We start from the raw sequence: 20,806 nt of genomic DNA on the forward strand, positions 1-20,806 counted from the left end.
CACAAATATTCACCTACCCGTCTGCCAGCCTGTGTGCCTACCTGCATATTTACCCATACACCTGCCTGCCTGTGTCTGCCCCATGTTCACACCTGCTTTCCTTCACACACAGGAGTGCCAGGGCACCTGTGCACCTGTACATCTTCACTAATGCTCTGTGGGTCCTTTTACTTGATGTAGTCATACACAGGGCACTACACTGTGATCTCACTTCTGTCCCCAGTGCACTGGCCTCCATCCTGTCTGCCTTCCCAGAGCTGACTCATTCCCTGGACTGCTATGCCCATGACCTCTGATGGCTCCCTGGTTTGCTTTTTGGTGTGAGCTCCTCCCTGACCATCCTCCTTCCTCTCCTGTGGAGAATCACTGCGAGACAGCAAATGTTATCCCTCATCCATTTGAATGAATTGATTCCCAGAGATCACCACCTTCCAGACCCCTGTAAATATGCCCAAGGAAGTAGTGCATTGTTTCTCAACTTTCCTAATGCCATGACCCTGAAATACATTTCCACAGGGTGTAGTAGCCCCAACCACATTATTCCATTGCTGCATCACAGCTGTAAGTTTGCTTGTTATACATTGTAATGAAAATGTCTGGTATGCACAATATCTGTTATGCGACTCCCAAAGGGGTCACAACCTACAGGTTGAGAACCACTGAGGTAGTAGGTGGTAACTATCCAGCGTTTTTTAACCTTCAGATTGGCACAGCTGTGGGGCATGTAGTTAACTTCTAATTCTGTAGAGGAAAATGCCTACCACCTACACTGTGCCAACTGAAAGACCCCAGAATGAACTCAAGTTCTTGCTTTTGCCACCAAGAGCACCTCCAAGTTAGCCTGTTCAGGCCACAGTGAACCAAGAAATGGAGTGCGTGATAACCAGAGGGACCCCTGTCCACCTGCTCACAAGGTTGGTGTGGTGACCTAAGGTGCTCAGCACAGGTGAGCAGCAATGGCTGCCCGTGATCCATGAACACTTTCTGTAGTTAAGGACTGTATGTTAAGGATGATGACTGTAGTTAAGGACTGGTCCCAAAACAATGATGACTCCACAATGGGGGATATATGCATGAAGGCCCACTCATCTTGTGGGATATTTTGACCTAGAACTTGAAAACTCAGAGCCATGTGCTCTGACTGGATCAGGATAGTCCTCAAGAACCTGCTATGTGCCTAGTCCAGCAAGACTCAAGTCCTACCAGGAAGAAGCAAGTGAACCAAGGCCCTACCTGAGAGTGGCAGGCAGCGAAAGTTGCACTGTTGATGATGCTGCATTTTTTCTGGGCCCAGGACTTGCGGTAAGGGTTGGCAATGCAGGGGTCCTTGGGAACTGGGGCATCTGGGCAGGATGGGGAGAACTTCCAGCTATTTCCAAACTCCAGCACGTCACCCACCACAGACTGGCTTCGTGTGGTGAAGTCATTGATGGCGTTATCGTCAAAGTTCCCACAGAGACCACAGACCCTGCCCTGTAGACACGAGGAGAGAGAATCCTTAGACAGTTAACTGAGGTGGCACAAAACCTGGCTTGGGAGTATAACATAGGGAGAACCCATTTCCCCTGGGTTGCAGCCAGTGAACTTCCAAATGAATGTTGTATAGGAGGTGGGTCCTGGGCCAGTTTGGTGAATTACACAAAGTCTCTATAGAAGACAGTCTCTGCACAGGCCTGTGGGCAGGGCTAGGTAACGAATCATGATTCCAATACACCCATTACTCATTGCAATCTTATCTCATCCCTCTTGGAACCTGGTATTGTGAGTGGCCTCAGTGGCTAAGGCTTTACAATGTGGATCAGCCCTCAGTAGCCTTGTCAGCTTCCAAACTTAGACCTGTTGGAGCTGAGCCTAGAAGCAGGATGCCTGGTGGCCACACTTGCCTTATAATGCTGCTGCAGCCGGACAAACACACTGGTCTTTCTGTCCCAGGACACGACTATCCCACTGCGGATCTCAATGACCAGGAAGATGCCCATGTATCTGATCTTGTATGGCGGGTCCCCACTTGGCCCTCGCTCTACCACCTTAAAGTTCCCCTCATGAAGGATCAATTCGTAGCTCTGTAGACAGAGAAGCACAGGACAACGGTTTCAGGGAGCTGGAAGATGAAGAGCTTGCCCACTACCCTCAGAGGACACCTCAGCAGGTGAAGACTTACTGAGTGAGGGGTGGAGAATGTCAAGCCCATACCTGCAGATCCCCGAAGGCTCCCGTGTGCAGTGCTGTCTTACACCATCCCTGCCCACCTCAGACCACCTGATGCTACCTTCCTTCACTCTGAAGGGGGTGCATCCCAAGCCGGCTGCTCTGCTTTCTGCTCTGTGAAATCTGACTTTCCTCAGCCAGATGTGAGGTACTGGTTATATCTTTCCCAAATACATATAATTCCAAGGACTTGAAAACAACACTACTAGAAAAAGACCAATTGGAAGATCTTGAGGTGGCTGTCTGGAATTACTTGTGTGTCCCCTAAGCCCGGTGTCTCTCTTATCATGGCCAGAGACATATAGACCCAGAATAGGTCATGATTAGTCAGAGACAGACTGGAGCGATGCTGCCACACACCAAGGACTCTTAGAGCCTCTAGCTCAGAAAGGCAAGAAGGATCCTCCTGACCCGTAGGAACCAAGATCTTGCTAGCCTTGATCTAGCTCTGGTCCAAGAATGGAAGATGGTGGAAACCTGTTATAAGTCTCAGGTTTGGGTCTCTGTATTATCCTGTCCTTGAAATACTTTCTGGTTGGAGAAGCAGGAATAGAGCTGCAGAGGGAAGGAGGCAGTTCTCAATGGCTACAAATGTACCAACCTCCACAAAGATCTTGATGGCCTTGGAGCAGGTGGTTCCTGTGGTCCCACAAGGGACATTCTCAGTGACAATACGGAAGGTCCCATCAGTACTGGTGTTGCCTCTGCAGTAGTCCTAAGAAAAGAAGAGATGAGGCTCTGGTCACAGCCCCAAAATAAGTGGTGGGAAGGTTAGGGAAGGGTGATCCATTGGGAAGGGCCAAGGACTACACACTTGAGCCAAGGTATACTCGCAGCTGCCTTCAAAAATGTAGCGTTCACCATCAAAGGTAACAAAGTGGCCATCCCCATAGGCCACACAGGCACCCATGCAGGGCTGGTTGGTGCATTCCCACCGGCGGTTCCTGCAGGTGCTGGGAAAAGAAAGATCATTGCTGACAGGAATTGTCCCCTGAGACTGGCTGTCCTGGTCCTGTGCTAGCAAGTCACTTCACTTGGGGAATTCAGCTCAGTGTACATCAAGCTTTGGTCATGTGTGGGTATGTTTCCAACCACCCTAGGCTAAACAGCCTTTCCTTTACAGAATAGGGTCCTGTGAGCTTGCAACCTTGGCCCCAAGACAAATGCTGAGGCCCCTAAAACACCAAGGTTTTCTCACACCAGTCTCCCTGTAGATACCTCTTGACCCTCTCTGAGGGTCCCAAGACTTACCAGTTATTGCAGTCTACCCGGATGATCTCCCCAGGTTTATATGTGGCCTCGTTGTGTACACAGGGGCAGTCCTCCTCAGCAACACAGCCACCATTCCCATCTGCTACCAGCCCCGAGGGACACACACAGCCTGAGACACACTGTGTGCTGAACTGTAGGCACAAGTTGGCTGGTCAGGGACTGAAACAACAGCCTGTTCCCTTATCCCTATTAGGCTTCCAGGACACCAAGCAAATAAACCCTGTCCTGGGAATGTTCAGGAGGAGACCATTTAGAGTCAGCAAGACCCAAAGTCATTGGCTACCCAGTGATATTTCCCCCTCCCACTCTTCCCGCACATGAAGATGGTAGATAAGGGTTGGCATTGGAACCGAGAGGACTCACACAATCCACATCCAGTGTGTGGCAGCTTCTGAGGCATTCAGCCCCATGGTCACCCACTGAGGCATTGTTACAATCCAGGTATACCATAGGTGCCTGGCACTCTGCAGAGGACAAGCATGTGAGAGAGGCCTAAGGTAGGACACTCCTGGCCCCTACAGTCTCTCAACCCTGTCTTACTGCTAAGATGGTTGCAAGCTAGGGTCATGCATGCCTGCACTCTTCTGAAGCATCCAGGCTATGTGGACCTTCCCAGTAAGATAGAGCCCACAAACCCCAAGAGCTCTATGGCCACACTGCTGGAAGACACACAGACCTGCCTTCCCTAGAGCATCTTGGCACATTATTCATGGCCGAGTTCAGGCTGGTCAAGGTGGAATGTTACCTGTGCTCCTCTGCATCAGGGCTCCCAGGCAGGTCAACCTCCCATTTGTACACGAGCTATGAGAGACAATAGAACCCCTGCTCTGGGACCAGTGTCTCTTACATCTTAACCCCAGTACCTCCCATACTCCACCAAGGTCTGGGCTTTCATGGGACTTCTTGCTTCCTCCCAAGGCTAAGAGGGTGCCTGCTGCTGGGGATCCTCGGGAAGACCCTGAACCCCATATTCCCATACACTAAAGGTTCAGTCACCAGCCTGTGTTAATACTAGGAGATTGGTAGCACCTTTAAGAATCAGGATCAAGTGGGAAAAGTTAGGCCATTAAGGGCACAGTGGTCTGAATGGTACCCCCAATACCCAACATGCCCCAATTATATCCTGAAACCCTTGGTGAGAAGGCCACACAAACTTTCATGTATAGAAAGGCCAGCAGCTAAAGACCCCTCTGACACAAACTCATGAGGATGTGGAAGGGTGTGAGGACAGTCTTCCTTACCACACCACACCATTGTCCATAACAACCTCTCCGGGAGCCACCACAACTCCATGGAAGTAGCAGGGGCACTCTTCAACTGGCACACAGTGGTCCTTGTCATTTAGGAAGGTGCCTTCAGGGCAGGTACAGCCATCCACGGGCACAAAGGGGATGCTGCAGGTGACGTCGGCCTCATTCAGAGAGCGGCAGGTAGGCTGGCAAGTACTCACTGAATAGAAGTAGTCCTTGGTTTGGGGACAGTTGTTCGTGTACTTGTCTATAGGAAGAACAGGGGACAGAGAGATCAATGACTGGGGAACTGGCCCAGCCTTGTTCTTTTCTGCCTCAGACCAACACCATTGTTGACACAACAGGATGGCACGCAGCAGGCATGGAACAGGGGACTAATAGCTACTGCTGCCAAGGGTCCTGAGTGTCCCCTGTGCCAGAGTGGCAGGATCCAGGTGGTTGGCATGGGGATGTATGACCTGTGGCAAAGCCTCGGTGGCCCACAGCATACTCACAGCAGACTTTGCTCCTCCAGCCACTGAGCAGCACGCCTTTGGCAGCACAGGCAAATACATAGGAAGACAGGGCCGCACACATGCAGTCTTCACTGTTTTCACAGTTGCATGTGTCAAACAAGCAGTTCTGGGGAGCAGGATGTCAAGGAGTCAGATACCTCTGTCTCCTAGGTTCCCTTGCTGTTCATTAAACTTTCCTATCAGCATCAGCCAAACCCTGGTCAGGGCCTGGACCTGGGGCTTCCCAGCAGGTGTTACCCCATAAGGGACTTGGGCAAGCAGTGTCTTGGAGGGGTGGCTTGGGCTTAGCATTAGGGACAGAGGCAGAGGCCACAGCGCAAAGTGGCCAGAATAGAGGCCAGAATAGAGGCCAGACCTGGGATCTGGGCATAGAAGCTGGAAGGCATGAAGCCTAAGGCAGGGACCTTGGGGAAGGGCAGGGTCAACTTGTATCTGAGGTGTCATTCTAGTCAGGCTTCACATAGAGAACCTGGATGGGATGAACAGAAAATACTGAGGCAAAAGCCAGTTTGGCTCAGGAGGGAGTGTCCAGCAAGGTGTGATGGAAGTGGGTTATCTGGAGACCCACTCTTGGGGGTGGAGTTACATACTAAAGTTTAGGACTTTAAAGTGCTGTTTAGGGCTAATGTGTCCTTACCCCCCACAAGGTGCTCTAGAGTGCTCTGTCCCACGTGAATGGGACCCAACATAGAAAGAAGCCTTTAAGGGGAAGCCTGTGGATACAGGGGCTACATGTGATCACCCTGCTCTATCCCCTGCCATCTTTGCAAGAGGGAAGTTGGACACACACTAAGACCATGAAGGACTCTTCTGAGCCTCAGAACTTTCTATTTTAGGTCCTCAGTTGGTGAATCTTTTAACTGCCCCAAGAAATATACACCAAAGTAGGTAGTGGTGGTTGGGTCTTGGGAGTCCAGCCCCCAAGGGCTTTCATACCTAGCCCCACCCAAGGCCAGCAGATCATGGTCTCACCGAGTAGAAGGGCACGGGGCTAACAGTTGCATGGCAGGCCGAGAAAACTCCTGAACTTTCAGTGAGCATCGAGCACCACTCCCGAGCGAAGTTCTCTAGGAGAGGGAGAAACGTGGGCTGCCCCTCACCTGCTTCCCAGAGCTTCCCCATCTGTAAACTTAACCCTTCATCCCTTCCTGTCTACATGGGGGTTCTCTGAGCCCTTCCCCGGGGGTTCCTGTGGCCCAGAGGTCAGGAGCTGTCAGAGTGGCCAATGGCTGGAGAGGGTGGTTACCGTTCTCCACGCTGTATGAACAGGGGTCCTCATAGGTGTTTTTGGAGTTGGGGCAGGAGGCTTGAGTCTTCCAGGTGTTGGAGAAAGCTGCTCCTGTGCCTTCCACCACCCCACTGAGGGCTGTGAAGTCATCAGCCTGGTTCTGGTTGAAGTTTCCACATAGACCTAGAGACCAGGGTCAGGTGGTCAGTGGGTTGTTCATCCCGCTAAACTTTGATAAAAGAAGACTGAGAAGACAGTCCCTGCTTAGTGTTTGGGTTCCAGAGCACCCCCTATGATGAACTCCTATCAGGGCTAACCCAATCAGGGCAACACAGCTGACATTTCTCCCAGGCCACTCCACAGGTTACCATTAGATGTCAGGTGTGCCGGGTGGGACTGGGGTTTCCACGAAGCCCTAGAGCCAATGCTTCCCAACCATCTTTCTGATCTCACTTCACAACCTAGACCTAGGGCAGACCCAACCCCAACAGTCCCACCCCCACAGCCCTACAGTCAAGCCCATTGGTGCCTCACCACACATCTGGCCTTGGTAAGAGGGGTCCAGCCTGACAAACACCTGCATGAGGGGCACCAGCTGCACTTGAAGCTGTAGCCCCATGCCCGCCTGTACTATAGTGAAGAAGGATGACGGCCTGAAGATGGTGATGTTGCCTGTAAGGGGAGAGATGCTTGTCATACTGGGAACTGGCCCACCAGATAGGACAGTGCAGGCTGGGACAGGAGGTGGAGCACCTAAGAAAATCCCATGCCCAAAGTTCCCAAATGTGTATGGGGTACCAATGATTGCCAACTACCCTTGATAAGGCATGGGCAGTGTTGCTAGACATAGGATTCCCACAGAACAGGGATAGCAACTTGTCATCCCATGGGAAACACTGGAGCTGACAAAGAGCCACAAAGAGCTCAGCAGGAGCTAGACTCCACCCAGTGCTGAAAGCTGACTGCCCACTGAAGGTGACAGCCCTGGCTTGCTGTTCAGGGAGCCACACACCTGCTGACAAGGGCAGCTGAGTAAAGATGGAGTTCAGGAACACAGCACCGTTGGCCTGGATCCGGATAACCTGGTATGTGGTGGAACAGTCAGTACCTGCAGGGCCCATCTGGCCACTTACAGAAAGAATTCGGATGGAATCCTCCCTTCATCCAGTGACAGAGCCAAAAAAGGAGCTCAGACCTGCCCTAGCAGGAGGTTTTAGGGTCTCTCTCTAGGTGGCGGCTGCTCCTATCTTGCAGGCTTAGAGAGGGAGTGGAGGCCTCCCTTTAATCTGTTGCTACTGCATGGACTTCCCTACCTCTGTTGTTCACTACCCAGAATGTGATGGTTGTCAGAGTCCCAGTCCTCACCATGTCCCCACTATTGAGGCTAAGCGTCACTGCTTTGAGGCAGTTCTCGGTGTCCGTCATTCCACACTTCCGAAGATCGACCAGCACAGTGAAGCTGCTATCTGCACATTTCTGTCAAGAGACCCAAAATGTATGGTTAAATGTAGAATTCCCTTAGGCACAACCCCTCAAGGTTCTAGAAGGTTCTGGAAGGGTTCTAGAAGTATTCTTAGGTACCCCGGTTTTTCATAGGCATCTTGTCATGGTGTCTGGGATGCCCTTGTCAGCACAAAGATTCACCATGCCCTTTACCCCTGCTCTTGATCATCAACAGGACCCTAGTCGATATCTATGGGCCAGATTATGGCCATACCTTGGTCAGGATGTAGCTGCAGTCCCCATGTACACTGTAGAGTTTCTCATCGAAGGTGAAGATGTGGGATCCGCCTTGCACAGAGCAGGTGCCGGGGCATGGCAGGTCCTGACACTGCCATAGTCCCCCGAAGCAGGTGCTGTGGGAAAGTCCATGAGCAGAAGGGGTACAGGAAAGAAGCAAGCCTCACCCCCACATGTCTCCATGAAGGCTGTTAAGCTTACCAGGAGCTACAGCTGGTGTTGAAGGACTCTCCAGGGGCATAAATGTGGCCACCATGGGTACAATGGCACTGCTCCAGGGGCAGGCAGCCCGAATGTCTGACATCATCCAGCACAGTTCCTGGTGGAAGGGGCAGTGAACACAGATGCCTCCCATACTCCAATACATTCCCAGCCCTAGGCATGGGGAAGGGCCCCTACTCTAGAATGCTGCCCCAGCATGAACTGATGGGGATAAGCTCCTCTGGGCCTCAGTTTCCCTACCTGATCTCAGGGACCCAAGATATCTATTCTCTGGAAACAGACCAACAGATCTCTCTCTTACTAATGACTCGTTTCCATTCTGTACTTAGCTATAGGATGCAACCTCTAGTAGGGCCAATTACCCTTAGGAGTAGAGGGGGTCAGTTGATGCCAGGGTCAAACACTAGAGACTATAACCCAAAGGTGGCCTTGGAGGTGGGGACAAAGGGCACAGGGCCTGCCTGGGGGACAGAAGCAGCCATCCATGCAGTGGTCCTCGCAGAGTTGAGAGCGCTGGGGGTTGGAGCAGGTATCCACACAGGGTGAACTGCACTCTTGGTATTCCATGTTGAAAGGGCATGTCCAGCCTGAAAGAGATAGCACTTGACTCAGGAGAAGTGAATCCTGATCACTTCAGCCAGGTGGGAGTCATGCTCACTGCTTGCTCTCGTGTATACTGAGGTCCCAGAAAGCCATCTCCTGAATAAAGCAGTAGGCACAAAAGCAGGGACCCAGCACCTCTTATACAGCCTTCTCTATGCACATCACCTGAGGCCACTGTTCTCCAGAAGACTCCACCCTGAGGTTCTGGAGCCATATCTTATTACTGTGCTCAGGGACATAGCTGGGTATCCCCTCTAGGACCAACAGGTCAGCCTGAGCCTTCAGGCATAGACTCTTTCCCTCAACTCTATCCACTGTCTCCTTTCTCCCTGACATTCACCCTCTCTTGGTGGCCCTTAAGTGGTTCTCTCTACCTTGTCTTCCCAGCCATGTTCTAGGCTCAAGACTGGCCTTAAGTAAGACCTTGGACTATCCTCTAGTGAGGGTACTTACTGCAGAGATCAGAATGCCTCCAGTTCTTTGGGTGGCCCCCTGCATGGGCACACTGGCGGGAATATTCAGCAAAAGTGGCACACGGGCAAGTGGGGCAGCGACACAGGTCCTGGACACAGGCATCCAAGTACATGTTGACATCTACCAAGGTGATGCACTCGGCAAAGGCAGGGCCAAGCAGGATGTCACGGCAGATGTCCTCCTGGAGAACATAGAGAGACCTTCTGAACTTCTGACCCTCGAGCAGGATTGTCATGACACTTGGTTGTTTTTTTAATTTTTTTTATTGATTAAATTTGTTCTTTGATAGTTTCATACATGAATATAGTATTGGTTGATTTTTATTGGATATTCTATTTATTTGTCATGACATTTGTAATGGGCACCATGCCCCTCCAAGGTCAGGACAGGAAGCCCCTCTTCCTTGAAGGTTTTTTTCTACCCATAAATCCATTTATCTGTTGAGTCCATCATTCCTCCGTCCATTCATCATCCAGCCACCATATATCTGCTATCTATCTATCTATCTATCTATCTATCTATCTATCTATCTATCATTCATCATTCATCTGCCCATCCATCCATCACCTACTTTATCCATCTGTCCATCCATCCATCCATTCACCCACCCAACCATCCATTCATCCACCCACCCACTCATCTACCCATCCCATTCATTCATCCATCCATCCATCCATCCACCCACCCATCTACCCATCTACCCATCCATCCATCCATCCATCCATCCATCCATCCATCCATTCATCCACCCATCCACCCATCTACCCATCCATCCACCCATCCATCCATCCATCCACCCATCCACCCATCTACCCATCCATCCATCCATCCATCCATCCATCCATCCATCCATCCATCCATCCATCCATCCATCTATCCTTCTATTATCCTTATACATTATTCTACTCAAACTCTGAACTTGCTATGTCTGGATACAGAGCTCTATGTGGCTCTGAGGGAATGACCCAGGGCTCTCTGTTTCTCCCACCTCCTACTCCAGGATTCCAAGACATGCTAACTTGTGCCTTGTGCATCCAGGAGAATACAGAGGGCATCCTTGTATGGTAACTCAAAAGAGAAGGGGATAAAGATAACACCCACTTTATATGGTGGCTTCCATAGACTCAGTGTTTCTATTGAGTGACTTCCTACCCTTAGATAAGCCAGTGGGGGGCCAAGCTTCCCAGGACAAGACAACATTCTTCCTTACTTCACAAGTTAGGGAAGACTTGGGTATTTACCAGCTCTAGGGATTATGGACTCCCATCCAAAGGATGAGTCCTCCCTGCTCACAAGTGAGGCTTCTTAAGTGTCCTTTGTATGGTGGTGGGCACATATATCCCCCACACACATCACCTACACAAAGATATTAGGTGCACCCTGGTGGATGAGTTGTGACTGTCCATCAAAAATGTGATCCATTTGGACCCACTGAGGAGAACCACCCTGGTCTACCCCTCTCAGGCCCAAACAGCAGCCTCCTGAGAGCTTGCCATTCCAATTGTTCAGGAACTGAAAAGCCCTTCCCATCTGGGCACCCAAGGATGTTCCTCAGTCTTTGGCCAGGCCGTGCTTGGTCTTATATCAACTTTGCCCTGTCCCCAGATTTGGGGATTGTGGCATGATCAAGTTGCTCACCTTATCTGTGCAGTTGTTGACAGCTGAGGGTAGAACTTCCTGGCACTGCTCTGTGGGACCATCCAGCTTCTGCAGGTTTCCAAACTGGATAGGGGTCAGCTTAGTGTCTACATGAGAAAAGACTCACAGTCAGGAGGTGTGCTTATCAGGGGTCCACCTGGAAAACACACACACACTTCACTCCTCCAAGTCTACAATCCCAGCCCCCCCAGGCCCCTCCCGGACTTTGTTGATTCTCTATCCCCTAGGACCACCTACCCTGAAGACTCAGGGACACTCACTGTGGGTGTAGAACTCGTTGACAGCTGCAAGCCCGTTGAAGTCACCACACAGCCCACACGTCTGGTTGGTATATTTGGAGTCCAGCTCCAGCTGAGGGTGAGACAGCAGCTTCAGCCTCAGGGCTTCTGCTCTGGCTTCAGAACCTGCCTGGCAGCTACCCACCCCACTCACCCAGGGAACCAGAGAGGATATTCCCCTAATATTTTGGGGGTCCCTATAATAGGTCCAGGAACTATAAGGTCTGTGGGAAAGCTTTAGGGGGCTAGGGGTGAATTGTGAGGATAGGGGAGACTGCAGGAAGCCATGAGTCACTGGGACTGTGTGAAATCTGTGGTGGAACTTCTGGGGTCTATGAAGACTGTAGGGGTTCTAGAGGGGAAAGGGGAGCTGTAGGAGACCATGGAAGGCTCTGGGAGGTCTTTAGTACTGAGATGAGCTATGTGAGATGGCAAGGGTTTGTTTAAGATCTGTGTAGGATTATGGTGGCTGTAGGGAGCTGTAGGATTATGGGGGGCTGTAGGGAGCTGTAGAATTATGGGACTGTAGGAAGCTGTAGGATTATGGAGGGCTGTAGGGAGCTGTAGGATTATGGAGGGCTTTAGGAAGCTGTAGGACTATGGAGGGCTGTAGGAAGCTGTAGGATTATAGGACTGTAGGAAGCTGTAGGACTATGGAGGGCTGTAGGAAGCTGTAGGATTATAGGACTGTAGGAAGCTGTAGGACTATGGAGTGCTGTAGGGAGCTGTAGGATTATGGGAGGCTGTAGGGAGCTGTAGGACTATGGAGGGCTGTAGGGAGCTGTAGGATTGTGGAGGGCTGTAGGGAGCTGTAGAATTATGGGACTGTAGGAAGCTGTAGGACTATGGAGGGCTGTAGGGAGCTGTAGGATTATGGGGCACTGTAGGGAGCTGTAGTGTTATGGGGGGCTGTAGGGAGCTGGACAAATGTCCTCACCAGGACACTGTCTTCTTCATTCCACAAGAAGGTGAGAACTAGCCGGATGCTGATCTTCACATAGCCACTGGTCTTCTCCATCAGAAGACCTGCACGGCTATAGGGCAGCTCCTCCCTGTGCAGAAAGTTCTGGTCTTCCTTCAGCAGGTATAAGCAGGGGCTGTCCTCCCCACACACTCTTATCCTGATCCCTCCCCAGAGCACCAAGTGGGGACAAACTGAGGTCTAAAGGCCAGGCTTGAATGTGCTCCTTCCCAAGGCCCAGCTCACCGATGTCCATTCACCAGGACAGAGCCATTGGACAGCTCAATCACCAGCCCCTGGGCCCTAAGAAACACATAAGTGACCATGGGCCTGGAACCCTCAAGACCTCGACGCAGTTGGATGTTGAAGTCCTCGTAGGTAGCCCCACAGTGTGAAGAGAAGACATAGTTACAGAGACCAGGGAAGCGGAACACGTCACCGTCGAAGGTCTTATAATGGAAGTCACCCCACGTGCTGCACACTCTCCCATTGTGTGCCAGGTATAAGGCTACAGGGAAACCAGATGGAACCAGTGAATGTCACCAATCCATGCCTAGTTACCCAAGGGACAACCTCTTAGGGTCAAAGTAATATCTTCAGAGCAGGGAAGGCTCCGTGGCTATGTAAGTCAACTCTGCTCTGTCCCACTCTCTCAGCTGCTCGAGTAAAACCCCCAAAAACCCAGATCCATCCCTAGGCCCTTTCATTTGCTGTAGGTCAGATGCCCCCAGGGTGGTCAACAGATGTTCTCAGGGAAAGTTCCAGACTCTACTCAAGAGCCTCACCCTAGGTCAGCTTCAACCAGACTGGCAATCTCTCCCTTTCCTACCACATCCCCAGCCCGATTCCTTAGCCTGGCTGGCAGTACGAATTGTCCACTTACCACTCATGGTAGGGAGGACAGTGATAGGTGGGATAAAGGTGACATGCCGCGTGGATGAGGATGTGGGGGCTGCAGAAGGAATACAAGGTCATACAGAGGTGTCGCTGAGGCTATCTTACCCACCCTGTCCAGTGCCCACCCCCAAGAAAATCAGGAAGCCCAGAACTAACAGGTTGGTTCCAGGATATCCAATTTCTACTTGTCATTTCTGGACACACACACACACCCCCCCACACACACACACACAAACACACTGATACCCTCTCCTGTCTGCCCGGGACCTCTTCCGTTTCTGGGCACTCTCATCTGTGTGTGGGTGCCCAGAACTGCCTTCAGGCAGAATTGACTAGTTAAGAGTTTCAATTTGATGAATGGCTGTGGGAAGACTAGTGGTCTATCCTACCTGAGCTATACCCAAATCACTGCTGCCCCTCCCATCCCCAACCCAAAACCTGAGTTACGTACCACTATTCACTTTCTGACTGTCTCCAGTGAGTTCTGGGTGTTCTGAGCTCAGCTCTGCCTGGCCCTGGCTTTCTGCAGGAAAGAGGAACACAAGTCCAAAAGAAGTTATCAGCCAGGGCAGCTTCTGTAGCTTAGTGTGAGGCACATGGGCTAGCTCTGGCTGCAGGCCAAGACCGTCCTGTAATCTATAGAAACCTAAACAGACTTGGGCCTGGTATCCCCAGCCCCATAAGCTATAGTATCTTTCAGTCAGTGAACATCATCAAAACCAGTTGTCCTGAGCAGTTTGGGTCCCTGTAGGCCAGACCTTACCCCTGTACTGGCACCTTGTCTTGCCAGTGTTATGGAAGATGGTCCCAGTGGTTCAAAAAAAGCAAATCAGGAAACAGTATTAATATCAGAACTGTGATCATCTATTGGGAGGTGGCTTGAAGCCATTGGAAGACAAAGGCTGGCTTTGTTAGGGAGAACACAAAACAAGCAGTTTCCAAAAGTGCCATAACAGAAAGAAACCTAAGACTCAAAGGCAGCCCCAGACTGGATCTGTGAGTCAGGCCAGGTAGCATGAGGAGTTCAGTTCTTGGTGCAGGATGTCCACTCTCAATGGCATGAACTGTCCACTGCCTCTGGGCAAGGCCACCTCCACAACCTGACTGCTAGAAGCCCAGGAGGCAAGAGACTAGACTGCTAGAGACAGCTTCAACCTCCACATGTCAAGCTTCCAGAGCCTCGTGGCTCCTTAAGGCTAGCAGCACGTTGTAAGGGGCCGTGTACCCCAGGCGCGCACTCACATGGCTACTTGCTCCAGTGCCACAGGCAGCGCGGTTTCCTGTTTGATTTTCCCAGCGTGTCCAGCTGACCTTTGGAAACCGCAGGGACCGTGCTGTGCATTAATCCTTCCTCAAGGGCCCCGCTTGACTGCATTTCCCAGAAGCACGGACACTCCCTCTGTCCATCCTTCCATCCTTGACCCCTCTCCCAAGTGTGCTCGACCCAGCCTGTCCTCTACCATCTTCTGGAGGGCCCCGTGGATAAGAATACCCCCATCCCAAGCCTCCTGCACTATGCCAGTCCCCCTCAGACTGGAATCCCTCAGTCTCCACTTGGCCAGAGAGTTCTCAGCTACCCACTACACACACATACACCCCCCCCACACACACACACTCACAAAACATCTTGGTCTGGGTTACCCACCCAGACAAGAACTAAATCAACCTCTAAGTGAAGACCCCACCACCACCACCACCACCACCACCAGTTGACACAAAAGAACATTTCTGCAACCCAGGGCTTAATTTGCCCTTTACAAGTAAAGTTAGTTGGGAAGGAGGGGTGGCTGTTCAGCAGGTAGGCTCAGCAATCTGATGGACAGGACCTGACACAGGGAAAGTCTGTTATGGAGGGATATTGCCCAGGGGAGCAGTCAGCAGCCATCAGATAGCCCTAGAAGCAAGAGAAACGACCATGGCTTCTCGGGCTCTAAAAGAATGGGTTTGGAGATCCCCCCCCACACACACACACACAGACATTCATTGTCTTCTTTCACAGATATAGGAAGCTTGGAGCTGAGGTTCCTTCCTGCTCAGACTCCTAATCTAGGATGTGGAGCCTGGGGAGATCATGGTACTTGGGGCTTCAGGCTAGTCCTGCTTGCTTACTGCTGAGCCCTGTGAGAAACACCTCTCAAGTCTTAGTATCTCAGCTTTCTCCAGAGCAAAGAGGCAAGGAAAACAGCTCAGCTGACACGGTCACATCGCCCACCTGACTCGGCTATAGTTCAGACTACAGCTCTGGGCATCTTCTTAGTCTGTTCTGGCTCCAGCCATAATATCTGAAAGAAGAATCTACTTCATCTTCTCCAGCCTCTGTGAAGATCACCTTGCTACCTGTGACCCCAGCAGTGAAGCGAAGGACCTGTCCTAACTAGAAGTCTCTGTCTCTGCTAATTCTGAGACAGGCCCCCAGACTCAGAAATACTTTTGTGGTCCTCACATTTGTCTCCTCCCATTCGTGATAATTTCCAAAGCCAAGACTGTTGTGGGGCTTTCCCTGGGATTCATACCTGGAGGCTTCGAGGACCTAACCTCTTCCAGATACCTCCATCAAAGCCAAGTCCTTAGGCTTCTGGCATTGCTAGAGTGTGAGACATAGAATCCAGAACCCAGAGAGCTGCAAGACCTGGGACCATGATGTTGGGGACAGTGGGAGATGGCTGTCATCTCAGCAAGAGAAATCCCTAGGTAGAGGTCATCTCTCTGGGAAGATGGTTTTGAGAGGGCAAGGGACTTGGGCCTTACCTGCTGGCCACACCATGAGCAAGGCCACAGAGGCCCAGACCAGAGTCCAGCTCCAGATCCTGCTGCCCATCCTGGGGGCAGTACAGAGGGCAGGCAGGAGGGACTGAGACAATTGCTCCCTGGGGGCCTGGACTTATGTAGCCGAAGGCTTTGGCCCAGAGCCCATTTCCCTGGCCATGTAAGGCACTGTCTACTCCCTGCACAGCCACGTGTGTTTGCTCTTGGGGAGGGGCCATGGCAGGAAGAGGCCATGGAGAAGGAAGGATTTGCTTCACTGTGCCACCAGACAGAGTGCTCCCACCCCTTGTGGCTTCTGAGAACTGGGAGGGAGTGAACATGGTAGGGAAGCTTGAGAGTGGAGCTGGATTCGAAGCCCTGGGCCTATGGGGTGGGTATTTGGCACTGTGTCAGCTCCTCTGAGAAACTAGACACTACGAGGACCAGGGTCAAAGGGGAAACAACCTTGGCTTGTGTTTGCTCAGGAAGCTGAGCATCTGGGGTCCCCAAAGAATTAACAAGTCTGTGAGGGTGGTATCACTCCTCAAGGCTCATGCTTCAGCTCCAAAAATGGGGGCTCAGGAATTCTGATTACGTTCCAGATAGCCATGGATCTGGCAGAGTCCCTGTTCTGTGTAGTTTTGGGGGGGTCTGTGGGTGAGGAGAACCCTCACAGAATCTGAGGAAGAATGAGTCTCTGGGTTCCTGTCTGCTGCAGAGCTCAAGAGCACGAAGAAAATAAGGCCCAGTACTGGCTTTGGCCAAGGCAGGCCACAAGCCTCTCTGGTGGGACTCCACCTCTTCCCAGGGTCAGCTTATTAACTCTGGGCCTTGACAAAGGAAATGGCCAAGGGTCCCAAGGGCCCCGAACCTGCCTCAGGCCTCAGCTCTGAAACTTGTAAACCCAAACTGGGGGACAATGGGGCAAGGGAATAACTGGGAGTCTGGTGACCCAATCTGAATGGGAGTACCAGGGGCTCAGCTCTCTTAATTGTGTTGGTTAGGTTTCACGAAGGTTGTGGGGAGACAGTTCCTGGACCATGAACATATCTACCAACACTATTTCTATGCTGCTACAGAGTCTAAGTTTCTCTTTCCTGTTAGATGCATGCAGAACACATTTCTTCTGTGATAGCCACCAGGAGTGCACAAGAAACCTCCTCTGAAAGTTCGTAGGGGTTGGCCATGTCAGGGACTGGTATAGTGTTCAGGCGACTTCAAGTGTCATGGAAACCCTTCTCTGACTACCCCTTTACTTCTCTTTCTGAGGCTAAATTCCTAGAGATGGGATGGAAACGGGAAAAGTCTATGTGAAAAGCCTTTGAACTGTTTCAGAACCAAGAGGTCGGCTGCTGTCAAACAACAGAACACAGGAGGCGCCCGTGAGGACATGGGGAGGCGGGAACCCCGCTCAATTAGTGCGCAGCCGAGTGGGACCACTGCTAGGGAACAGCCTGACACTTCCTTAAATTAAAAATAGAACTGCTATATGGCCTAATGATTCTAAGGCAAATTTGCCAGAAAAGGAGAAAACAATGACAGGCACCCCTGATCTGGTGGCTCCACCCATGTTGCTAAAACAGGAATACCCCAGGCGTCCGACATAAGACAATGGCTGGGCAAACAGTGCCTGTCCCTATAGTGGATGAGCACACAGACCTTTCCCCTCTCTACTCAGGGTTTTTCTGTGTAGCCCTGGCTGTTCCAGAACTCGTTGTATAGACCAGGCTGGCCTTGAACTTGGAGATTCGCCTGCCTCTGCCTCCTAAGTGCTGAGATTAAATGCATGCACCACCACAGCCTGATAAGCATACAGACTTAAAAAGAGGACATTTTACTGTCCATCACGACATGAGTGGGCCTTGAGGATCCTGGTTTCAAAAGGAATAATCCTGCAGGATCCCACGTCTCAGATCCATAGAAAGTGGGATGGGATGCCAGAGAGTAGTGTCTGTCTTTAATGGGGACACAGTGTCTGCTGGCAAGATAGAATGCTCTAGAGGTTAAAGAGGGCAGCTGTGCGTGCTGCTGAGATGCGGCCCCTGATAGAGTCTGGTGGACAAAAAGACACTATTCAGACTTTATCTCAATGTTGATATCAAAAGTCTGCTCACACTTTCTATGGCATGGCAGATGCCCCCCGGGTGTTTCTGGGTGGTACTAAGACTTGTTGCCAGACTGACACTGCTTTTTCACCCTTGTCTGCAGTTTCTTTAATGCCCAGTGCATGTGTCTAGCATGGCCTAGGGTGGGGCCTACAGCTCCTACCTAGGGACCTGGTGCTACCCTGGGCTGGGTCTAGTATCAGCACATCAGACTTTTGTTCTATAACTTCCCACCAGGATCTTCAGGTCTGAGATGTTCTTTTTTTATGCCCAGTTCCTCTGCTAAACGGTGCTGCTGAAGGACATAGGGATGGTTGGAAGAGTGAGCTATGTACCCTTCCTAGATGGTCTGTGTTACCAGCTGTGGCTTACCTAGGCCTCTACTGCACCCTGCTCTCCGTGGTTTTCCTAACCGCTCACAGACTGGGCTGTGAGCCCAACTGAATACAGCTGGTGTTCAGTTGCACTCAGTTCACTGATAAGCTCATCACAGAAGGAGAATCCTGTAGTCCCCCACCTCTGAAGAGTTCCACTACTTGGACAGCTAGCTGCCTTACCAGTTTCTCTCCTTTGCCCAGGATCTGGCACCCTGTGTTCACTGAGCTGAGCCCAGTGAGCCTCAACCACCTCCAGCTCAGGTGACACTGCCCACTCCTGCCCATCCTCACTCAGAAAAAAAAAAAAAAAAAAACTGTGACATCTGCGCCCACAGGCAGCACATAGTAGATACCCAACAGTTTCACACGCCACACTGGAGGAGCTGAAACTTCCACCCAAGTCCTGTCCTTATCCTGGCACTGAGCTCATCTCCACGGACGGAGGGTGACAGGCCTGCTGGGGTCGCAGCTGTTGAGACATCCCGGATGTGGCGGCCACCCAGCCTGTTTGCTCAGCCTTCAGAGTTTACCTCTTCACAGTTGAAGGAGTTGGAAGCCGTGATCAGGGAGGAGAGGGACAGGAGGGACGTGGTTGTTCCTGCTTGGCAGGGGTGGGGGGAGCAGCTGGCTGGCCAGCCGCCTCCTGGAGTGCAGAGTGTGTGTGGGGGCGCCTCAGCTATGCCAGGAACCAGCCCTGTGGTTTTTGACCACAGAGCCTGGGGCGGGACCCTGTCCTTCATCCTGGCCTCTGAGTCCAGGGCCAGCTAGGACAAAGGGAACTATACTGGGCCACACAGAGCTCAGGGATGAAGATGATCCCTAGGGACAAAGGATCCCTGGGGCCACAGAGAGCCCATGTTGACTCATCACAAGAACACTGCTTCTTGGCTTGGGTATTGTGAAGCCTATACCCCTAGCACATTCACAGATTTCTAATGAGATGAGTCTCACACAGGAAACAAATGGAGAATACATGGCTGGCCTGGCTCCAAATTCCAGCCTGTCTCCACGGGTGATGCTTAGTGGCACTGGAGTTGGACAGTTTGCCCTGGCTCTAACATCCTGGTCCTCTGAGCTGCTATCACATGAGAAAGGCCGGGTATGCACCCAGAACCCTGTGCCCAGGCTTCAAGAGCATACCTGACCACCCATACAAGGTCACCCTCCCACAAGGACCTTGAACTCCACCATGAAACTCACACACATGCTTTCTGGCCTGTTTGTCTGTCCCTCTAAACCGTTTTCCTAACTGATGGACCTAGCTGAGAGCAGGTGTCACCCCAGGCAGGGAGATGTAACAAGATCTATGGGTCACTTCAAGTCCTGCAGCAAGGCTGGGCTTTCTTGGGATAGCAACACGGTTTTCCAGGAGCCTAAAGAAGGTCACCCTGTTTTATGGGGGCAGGTGAGTGACAGAACGCTTCCTGAAGATTAGGGAATAGTAACACCAGAGACTAAGCGTCAGGGCAAAGGTCAGCAGGGATTAACTGGTTCAGGGAGCCTTTAAAGGTGTGCCTAGGACTGGGGCATAGAGCGGGAAAGCAAGATAAAGGAGCAGGTCCGGTAAGGGGACTTCTGGGTTCTTCTCTATAGAGCAGGGAAGCAAGGCAAAGGAACAGGTCCGGTAAGGGAAATTCGGGGTTCTTCTCTCATTGGAGGAATTGAGGATATTAACAGGAGCATTTAAACAGGATCATATGACATCTGAGTATGGCAAATGCATACAACCTAAGATTTCCCATGTTCCTCACACCTAACCACACAGCTTAGCAGCATAAATCACGTTCACAGTGTTGTGAAGCAAGGCATCCCTCACATCTACCTCCAGAATTCTCCATCTTCCCAAAGCACGGTCCCACTGACCACAGACTCTCCGTCTCACTCCCCTCAGCCCCGACAGCCCATTTTTTGTCTTCTGTCATCTCTAGAGGCCTCTTAAGAAGAGAATACTGAAGCATGTTTTATCATGGGACTGGCTCAATTCTCTGAATAAGTTCCAGGTTCATCTACGCAGTGGCATGTACTAGAATTCATTCCCCCTTTAAGGCTGAGTAATAGTGTATTGTGCTTGACCCACATCTGCCTCCCATCTATCTGTGGAGGCTTGATTGCTCTAGCCTTTGGCTGCTGCAGCACTACTCTGACATCCAGTCATCTGACTCAGTACTTTCTAGTGCTTTGGATAAAGACTAGGAAGGGAAGTTGCTAAGCTGTGTGGAAGTTTTGCATGGTCTCTCTGTTAAACTTTTTGAGGACCCTGTTGTTCTAACTA

At 51.3% G+C, this 20,806-nt stretch overlaps 1 protein-coding gene across 1 annotated transcript in view; it reads right to left on the reverse strand.

The window, feature by feature from the left end:
• Positions 1–16,125, reverse strand: part of MUC5B (mucin 5B, oligomeric mucus/gel-forming) — a gene marked incomplete at both ends in the record, with an annotated part of 32,289 nt that extends 16,164 nt beyond the window's left edge. Inside the window, 25 exon segments of the mRNA XM_080912970.1 lie at positions 1,234–1,473; positions 1,884–2,063; positions 2,810–2,923; positions 3,023–3,161; positions 3,460–3,611; positions 3,844–3,944; positions 4,226–4,281; positions 4,722–4,977; positions 5,225–5,351; positions 6,218–6,312; positions 6,492–6,656; positions 7,008–7,145; positions 7,486–7,555; positions 7,839–7,949; positions 8,191–8,329; positions 8,415–8,530; positions 8,889–9,022; positions 9,492–9,693; positions 11,151–11,257; positions 11,432–11,522; positions 12,387–12,501; positions 12,657–12,918; positions 13,294–13,362; positions 13,759–13,830; positions 16,056–16,125. Of these exon segments, the coding sequence (XP_080769096.1) occupies positions 1,234–1,473; positions 1,884–2,063; positions 2,810–2,923; positions 3,023–3,161; positions 3,460–3,611; positions 3,844–3,944; positions 4,226–4,281; positions 4,722–4,977; positions 5,225–5,351; positions 6,218–6,312; positions 6,492–6,656; positions 7,008–7,145; positions 7,486–7,555; positions 7,839–7,949; positions 8,191–8,329; positions 8,415–8,530; positions 8,889–9,022; positions 9,492–9,693; positions 11,151–11,257; positions 11,432–11,522; positions 12,387–12,501; positions 12,657–12,918; positions 13,294–13,362; positions 13,759–13,830; positions 16,056–16,125 (3,321 nt within the window).
• Between the last annotated feature and the right edge of the window lie 4,681 nt (positions 16,126–20,806).

Source organism: Micromys minutus (assembly GCF_963924665.1).
Source record: "Micromys minutus genome assembly, chromosome: 2".
NCBI lineage: Eukaryota > Metazoa > Chordata > Mammalia > Rodentia > Muridae > Micromys > Micromys minutus.